At 47.8% G+C, this 9,038-nt stretch overlaps 1 protein-coding gene across 1 annotated transcript; it reads right to left on the minus strand.

Moving 5' to 3' along the window:
- Positions 1 to 609: 609 nt before the first annotated feature.
- MIND_00796000 (Choline dehydrogenase) lies at positions 610 to 3,225 on the minus strand (the record flags this gene model as incomplete). Its single annotated transcript, XM_037364643.1, has 6 exons — positions 610 to 990; positions 1,041 to 1,966; positions 2,013 to 2,140; positions 2,191 to 2,627; positions 2,670 to 2,920; positions 2,976 to 3,225. 6 exons carry the CDS (start codon positions 3,223 to 3,225, stop codon positions 610 to 612), a joined length of 2,373 nt encoding a protein of 790 aa, XP_037220287.1.
- Positions 3,226 to 9,038: the final 5,813 nt, after the last annotated feature.

Here is a 9,038-nt window from a genome sequence, read left to right on the forward strand (position 1 = left end):
TTTCAGCAGTGGAGAAATGTAAATAGAAACAAAGAGAATCTATGTGCATTTCTCCACTGCTGATTTCCTTTGTATCATCTGTGCTGAAACTGTCAGTGAAATCCTTTGTTTCACTGTCAGTTTTGCCACATTTGATGTGCGTGATATCATGACCATATATATGTGCACAGATATCAACCATTTCAGGCATAGTTTCAGTCCCATAGATAGTTTTCATCTCAGACTGCCTAAAACTAGTATATATTTGACTAAAATCATTCTCAGTTTCAAAAATGTATATTTTGGGCAAATCTCCATAGGTTGATTTGGTTCTAGATTCTACCAGAATCTAGCACAGTTTCTACTTCAAGGGATATTTTACCAAATCCGGTGTGAGTACCGGAATTGTGTGTTTGGTGATGGTGAGGAATCGGCACATCACGTGCACCATTCAAGTTTCTGCAGGAATCTTTTTTTCTTACAGTAAGTACTTACAGGCTATGGACGAATTAAGCCAGCTGTCCGTTATCTACTATATACTAAGCTGGGATAAATTTTAATTCTAAGAGAGTGAAAGAGCGAATGAGGGTGGATAACGCCCAGGAGAAAAAGACAAGTCCAGGGGCCTGGTCACCGATGCCGAGGTGACAAGTCCGTATAGCGCTGCCCAGAAGAGAAATCCGGCGATTGGGAAGAGTAAAGGGCAGCAGTCGATGAATCAGCATATTGAGAGTGTGGTGTCGCGTCGTTGCCGCTGTCCAAGCTCCTGCTGTCCTCATGCATGGGACTCGGCGGGTAATAATGCTGGCTATATTTGACTTGCTGCGAGTCGTGCATTGAGGTAGCGATGCTGTCGACGCTGAGTTGAGAAGGCTGCGTCAAGTGGCGGATTTCGGCACCCGCTACAAGACGCGCACGGGGTTGTGTTGGGGACCACAATTTCTTCGCTGAAGTCGCCAACGCCGAATTCTGCTGTCGCTTGTTGCTGTAGCGACGGAGCATGACCAACAACTAAGATTCTTCAGTCCCAACGTCAGAAAAAGAATCATAAATGGGCATACCACGATCACAGCAATAGCTCCTCCAGCTGAACCAGCTCCAATGGCAATCTTGGTGCGAGTGGAAAGTGAGGATGAGTCGGAATTTGTGGAACCAACTGCAAGATACTTGGCTTTGATGATGTCCGCCGCTCGCTCAGCAATGCCATAAGTGGTGGCCATCGTATGGGCCGACACATGCAATGGCGCAATGGAGACGTCGACCACACGAAGATTGGTGGTGCCATAGACAACCAGACGGGTATCGACAACTCCGCCACGCTCGAGCGGTAACATCGAGTTGGTACCAATGGGATGGTATTCCGTGCTGGACGAGCCCGCAATATAGCCATTAATGGCCCCGTCTGTGTCCGGCATCCCAGGGGCCTCCGCCTTGATTATACCCGCCATTGGGGCAGTCGCAATGGCTCTCCTAGTGTATTTGAAGGCAGTCCTCATAAGGTCGAGGTCGTATGAAACTGAAAGGTAGTTGGGGTTGATCTCGGGGTAGTCGAAAATGGAGGAGGACTTGATGTTAACGTAGCCTCGCGAAAACGGATGCTGGAGACACAGCTGGATTCCAATCATGGACGCGGCAGAGCCAAACATGTTGAATATGAGCTCTATTTGACCGATCTTCGCGTCTGCTGCCCAATTCGATAATATCGAGTACTGCGCTTTGACGCCGGCTTGTACGGTGGGGTCCATGGAGGAAGCGTCTGCGGAAATTGAGAGAGCAGAGTCAGTGTTAATGGAGGAGGCCCAAAGGGAGGCGTCGGTGCCCATAAGGTGGGTAGTTGCAGGATAAGCAGTTGCCTCGTTCCAATAACTCCACATTCCAGTGCCATCTTTCCGCCAAATCGCGAGTTGCTCGTCCCATAACGCCTGGTCGAACTTCAAAGCCGCCCAGGTGTCGTTATCGGTCGCTTGCATGTAAAGAGAGGCGGAGACTATAGTTCATCAGAGAGATATTTGAACCAGAAGGAAATTACGAACGATGTTCTTGGAGATTTTGACCCACTCCAGGGAGGTCGACGACAGTTTGGATTCCATGAGCAGAGAGGAGCGACCTTGGGCCAACACCGGAGACTTGAAGGATTTGGGGTGAGCCAATAGTACCGCCACTGGGAAAGGGGTAAGCAAGGGACGCCAAACGAGCGGATAAATGGCGAACGATAGGATTACTTCCTTGGCGGCATTGACTTTGTAGACGGTTCCGCCAGCGTTAGCCGCGAAGGAAACCCCTCCCGCAACCGCAGCACCTGAGATTGTGGAGTTCCAGTTGATCTTCGTAACTTGGAAGCCGGTCAGGATAACGAGATTGGTCCCAGCATACGGTGCGATATAAGCAGATTTAGAGTCCGACCGAGAGCCATTGTGAGGGTTGATGATCGAGGGGACGAAAGCGACGCCAATGTTGTCACCATTAGCAGGATCGAGAGTGTGAGGGAGACCCATGTTGACCATTGTCGGTACCCATGTCGCAAGGTGAGAGTACTGGTATGCGCTATAGCTGCTCTGGATGGGGCCAGTTTTCCCATGTGCATCTGGGTCGTGGGTTACAGAGAGCAATGCTGCGTTAGCTTCCGCCATTGGAGTAAAGGTTTCGGCCTGAAGTAGTTAGAAATGGATTTGGAAATTTCCGAGACATACCTTTTTCATGGCAGCCTGCATCTTATCCCATCCCCAGTCCTCCGCATTAGCAGCACCATTCTGAAGGGCATTCCAAGCATCGTATTCGGGAGCGCTTCCGCGACACCAAAAACCGCCATTGGTGGCAGATGAACCGCCAAGGCCTTTGCCTCGAGGCCATACTCGCGTTGCGTTTCCAGCGCTAGCCTGAGCGGTTGTTGTATACGCCCAATCATAGGTTGTTCCCGACAGTCCGTCGATGTAAGCCATTCCTTGAAGATTACATGTCAGCTTCAACCGCAAAGCAAATGTAGAAAAACCCCGCACCGGGAATTGCAATCCGGTCCGCAAATTCACTGCCATCAGTCCCAGCCTCGATAACAGCAATGGTCGTATTCTTCCACTCCGCTAACCTCGCCGCAAGTGCAAGACCCGCCGTTCCTCCTCCGACAATGACGAAGTCAAAAGTCTTGTCTGATACTTGATTAGGGTCTGTAGTCGAGCGCTTGTGTATTGGCGTTGGGGTTGCGGTTGTTAAAGCGACCATGGTGGCCGCGATAAAGAGTAGAGGGCGCATTATTACGTGTGTCGGAGAAAAAACGAGTGTGAGGATGGTGGTGGTCTTATACAAACGCTAGAATCGGATTGGCAAAAACAGGGAGACTCTCCAAGGCAAAAGCCTAGAGTACTGTCTTTAGCTTGATCGGCGCGGGCGCGTCCAGAGTTCGAGTAGCGACGACAGCATCTGGTGGAGAGTAAGTTAAGAACTGGGTCAATGCAAGTGGGCGACGGACCTGAGAATCTCCGGATGGTCCATCTCGAAGATATCCATTCGATGTCCAGCGAATCCACGATCAGCTGGTTTATGATATATTCCGGGTCAAGAAACGCCTTGGCTGAGACCTTGTCCGACTGCTTGTCTCCGACTGCTTGTCTCCGACATGCTAGGTTTGTGCTTGTTAAATGTAGCCTGGGCCACATCATCGGGAGCGTTATACTGAGGGCGGTGGAATGTCGTTGCTCGCTGGAGTCTAGTCGCGGATTGATGTCAAGTGAAAATCGAACTGAGATAGAGACAGACGATGCCCATTGGATATCGCGATGCCATGAAATTGCCTGTTGTGCTCAAATTCAGCAGATTGCTTTTGAGAATCCCGTTTGGTGAGGAAATGAGTCGTTGGTACATCACGTGTAACCCTTTGCACGCAACATCTTCCTCGACGGAACCCATGCCCTCAAACAAATCCCGGGCGGATAGCGACAGGTTGGAAGAATGCCACGAGGCGTGAACGACAGGCAATAAGCACTTGTGTGTACAAAGTTTTGTGTGATGCTTTACCTCACTTTCGTTTACCCAGACACCTCCGTTGGTTCCTTCTTCGACGACGTATGGGAGGCCCTGCTCACTGATGGGGCTCATAGCTGTGCTATAGGGCATATTTGGACGATGCGAATGCGGTGTGTCCCTCAGGTACATCAATGACGAAACTCACGGAAACAAGCAACCCGCAGACGGCCACTTTCGAGCGTTTTTGGTCATTCGGTGCAATCGCAAGAGGCATATCAAGCCGCATATCCTCGGTTTCAGTGTCAATGCCAGAACGTTTCAAGGAGGCGGGGAGAGAGCGGGAGAGTAAACACGATATTAGAGGAGACCCGGCTCATCGTAAGACATCGTAAGCTTCGTTGCTGGCTCTTTTTTTGTTTGCTAATGTCGCAGTCGAAGCTTGCTCGGCTGAGTTGCCACTTGGTTCTCGACTTCGTAGCATGACAATTCACGTCTGGACCTTTCCACAACGAAGACATTTGTTTCCGTGCAGAATGAGACGCAGGGTGTGTATGAAACAGTGTGTTTACTTGCCGCTGCATTACTTCGTGTTGACTGTGTTTTCTCCCTTGCCAGTCTTGCACGCTGTCAAACACGAAACGACCACAACCACCGATAGCCCCTCAGAAAACTCGGTCCAATCGTCAATATAACTGCCTCATCATACCGTCCTACATGCGTCTACATGGAGAGAAGAGGCTTCGCTATAGCGGATCTACTCAATATTTCTCGCTGTCCTCGACCACGAGCAATGCAGCAAACAAGTGGAGCGGAACCCGACGCTGATGCAACTCGGCCAGCGACAACAACCTTCATCAACTCTGACTTTTCATTCTGCCACCTATTCTGCTGCCACCGGTTATGGTTTGCCGCTCGGATCCCGGAGTTGTCCTTCAGGCATGATCATCCTTCCACCGCCTTACCACAAGAAATAATCATTTCTTAGGAACGGAAATCATGCGTTCAAGCGTGACATTTAAGCTTGCTACAACCATGTACTCTTCCCCTCCTTGCTCGAGCCGCTGGAAGAGATTATGTCGTTCGTTGCATATCTAACTTAGGTCTTATCGTCTCTTCGCCGCTCGGACAATAACTCCGCTTCCCCACCCCCACTACCGTGTCAGTCCCTCATTCTTTACTGTAATAACTAGGTGGGGGAATGTCCGATGGAGCCAGGGAGGGTGTCAACCGATATGGCCGATCCAATGACCACACAGTGACGGTTCTTCGCTCGTCCGTAACAACACCCACTCTACTACTCGTAGCCTAACAGAATAATCAGTTGGTGGACACCAGACCTTAGAACCACAACGTGCCTTCTTCCTATACCGATTATCCTGCGTGAAGGGAACAATTGTTGTCGCAGCCCAGTCATTAGCACCAGACGTCGCCACGCGTCTGTTCTGACTATCGGTATATTCAAAAGTCGAAGGTCGAGCTGACAGTTGATGAGTTCCAGTACAAACGCGAATTCAGGCATACCTGCAAGCTGCGAATATCGGGCCATTTTGCGGCGACGAAGCCAAAAGATAGAGAGTCCCACAAGAACTGCGAGGAGAAAGATTCCTGCAACAATACTGCCGATCACCAACTTCGTACTTGCATTCGAGTGTGGTGGAGTGAGGGTGGCCGTCTGGACATAACTGCTGGTGCTGTTCGAGGCTCCGGAGACAATGAAATAGTCGACATTCAGCGCTGGACCAGAATGGTACGTTATGTTGACCGTGTGTGTACCAGATGGGAGTGCCAATGAAGAGGTGTCGAATAGAGGCAAGTTGTATATTGTTTCATTTGGTTGCGCGCCAGTGGTCGGGGGCTTCAGTGCGACAGTGCGAGTTCCTTCATCGATAATTGCAGAAGCGTTCAAACACCCTCCGGAATTGGCCGTGCAAGCTCCAGTGTAGGAGCCGTACAAACTGAGGTGACTGCCTAAGACTTGATCACAAACGCAGTAGCCGGAACAAACAAAGTCGCCTCACCTTGAAAGGTGACCGCAACCCATGCTCCTGGGCTTCCCACCGAATGGCTTGTCTGGCCAAAGAAGCGCATATCCATGTTCACTTGCTGCCAATCACCTCCATAGCGGATGCTTCCGTCTTGGTCTATGTCGTCCAAGAATACCTTCTTTCCTTGCACGTCTTTTGTTTGCACTATCAAGTAGTCGAGAAACAGCTGGTCAGGGTTGCTTCCGCTCGCCGTTATTTGCAAGGTGTGTGGTCCATCAGAGAGAAGAGGAGAGATGAAGAGCGGCTGGTGGTAGCCGATAATGGAGGGGCCCTGAGCCGAGGGATATGTGGTAGAGGGCCCACCATCGATACTGAAGTTCATTCGAGAGGCATTGGTTTCTGAAGTAGTTCCATAGACGCTCACCGCACTCCCTTGTCAGCAACAAATCAGTGTTCGTTTGGGAGCAAGGACAAGTTGTATCACCGACGAAAGAAAACACAGCAGCGTCCCCATTTGCATTGGGAAGTGAAGTCGTGCCGTCAAACTCGACGGGTACCCCCAGCCCGGCCCCTCCGTTCTGTGTCCGCCAGACCGGGATGTACTGCACAGCAGCATCGCGGTCGTCGAATACTTATGACGTTCATCAGGGATGAAAGAGCGCGTAGGGGAGTTGAGTGCGCCAGCGTCGTCCAATGGAGTCTATAAAGCCCTACCATAACGAAAGCGAGTCAAATGGTGCCGGTAGCCCAGGCAACTGTGTTCCTTCACCTCCTCACATCCCATATATTCCAACCTGAAAGGTCAGGCGCTTACTCGGGAAGACAACAACGCACAGTCGTGAATCTGCGTGATGAGTATCCGAATGCTGTAGTTCGTCTCAGTTTAGGCCAAAAATAGGTGGCCTCTCCAACAAGACGGATGGCTTTTCGACGGCTTGAAGCCTGAAAAGTGTTTTTGGCAGCCAAGTGCAGTCGCGGAGTCATTAATATCATGATTGCCCTTGGAAACGATATGCGGCCCGGGTCGGAGTGGGTCCTTCAAGCCTTGCTCGCCGGCGGTCCTCGCTGGCACTGGCATACAGTATGCAACTTGGTCAGGTGGCATTCTCGGTTCAGAGTAACTTGTTGGCAGTTACATAACATTACCGACCACGTGTAATTTATGGGGCCAAGTCCGAATCCGTCCATCCCAGAAAATTAGGTTGCCAGACAGACACAAGCAACAAAATAAACACCTATATGCAAATAGCTATAGAGATAAATGTTCTCCTTTCAGTTGCTTGTCAGTAATGCTGCTAGTAATACAATAAGGCATGTTTCAGATAACAGAATAGCAAAGAGCTCAGTGTGGTTGTTAGTCTGTTCTCCTGGTACCTGTGCAGACATATTGAAGCGGGAGCCTGGACACCAGCCCCTGCGGCAGCCGATGTTGTTCCTTGGTTTTGGAGCGACGACATTGGAAGAAAATTGAGAAGAATTACTTACTTTTTTAGGATTATTTCAGTTGGTAGCTTGGTATTTGCGTGTTGGGTAGAGGTTCCCTTGTAGACGGGGAGCAGGTCACCCACATTCAGGTATCAGGTTCGGTAGCTCTCGGATGAGGCAGTATTACTGTATTACAAACAAACAAACAAACCTGTCATAGTAACCTGTGTAACTCTATTTCTTGATCACTTGGCAAAGATGCTGTTACTAGTAATCTTTTATGAAAATTTAGTGGTGGCCTCTAATTATGTAAGTATGTCAGTCAAAGTAGGGGAAATAATTTTCTATACTGGCCTAGTAACATACTTTGTCATTTTTGTGTTGCTGCAACTTCAAGTTTTTCCATACCAATTTAGTAAATTGTTGGGAATCAAATCTGTTTGTAAACTCCATAACTAAAGTTATCAACAATTTAATATCCACAACTTCTCTTCCTGGCAGTTCCTGCACCTTGAAGTAGTTTCTTGTAAGGACAACGCCAGAGGCCCTGAGATCAAGGTTCTAGCAGGGGAGGATCCAAAGAGTGAATATTCAATGGTCAGATACAAATGAAGCTGACCTAGCAGTTAAGGATCCAAAGAGAAGAAACTTTAAGGGTCTACCTGCTAAATAGCTGACTATATACTACTTATCCGTAGCTGCTGCTGGCAGGCACAGAAGGCCTGGGCGTGTTGCAGGCTAGGCGGGGCAACTGGCAGGTGCCAGGAGGGCATTGATGGATCCATGATGGCATGGGCGAGAAAGGGAGTCAGACTGGAAATGGAGATAGACTGTCTCCAGGGGGGGGCAAAAGAGAGGTTCTCCTGACAGCCCTGCCTATTTAGAAGTACAGTCTAATTATTAAACCCCCTGATCTTTATCAAAAATAATTTCATATTCCAGCTTGCGACTGTGTGGGCACTGCAATCAAATTTTTGCCCATAGGCACAGATATTATACTTGTTATACATAATGAGATATCAACTAATTATTACTTGAAGCCCTATATCATTTATGACTTCTGATATCAGGGACCAGGGCTTTTACCCACATCCTTTGTATTACTTCTATGAGCAGTAGTCCAGATCTTTTGCATAAAAGTAAGTGAAGGCTGTAAAGCTATAAGTTTATAGAGAGAAATACTCAAATATTCTTATCATATAAAAACCTGCCACAAGCATCTTAATTAAATGAAATGTCACATATCAAAGCACTAATATGGTTCAAAAAATCAGATGTTATATATATTTAAGCAGAATAACATCCTAAAATAGACTTTTAAAAATAGTCATTTTCAAGAGTTATAGTATCCTGACATCAAGAGTTGCCTAGTTAGAAAATGAAATGACATTCAAATCTAGTTAAATAGAATAGAAAATGACTTTAGAGGTAGCTATGATTTGTTGGAGAGTGCAAAGATGTACAGAGTGAAAAAAAATTGGAATAATAATAATAATAATAACAATATAATATAATATATACTATAATATAATATCACCAAACTTATTTCTGATATTCAGTAGAATACTCACAGTGCAACATGAGCATTGATATGATCTGGATTGATATACTCTGATACTATTTGAACATCTCAAATTAAATTAAGAGACTTATTGCCAGAAAAGGGCTTGAAGCAAGGTCTGACTGCATCAT

This window comes from Mycena indigotica (genome assembly GCF_014461135.1).
Source record: "Mycena indigotica strain 171206Taipei chromosome Unknown Mind.scaff0006, whole genome shotgun sequence".
Taxonomy (NCBI): domain Eukaryota; kingdom Fungi; phylum Basidiomycota; class Agaricomycetes; order Agaricales; family Mycenaceae; genus Mycena; species Mycena indigotica.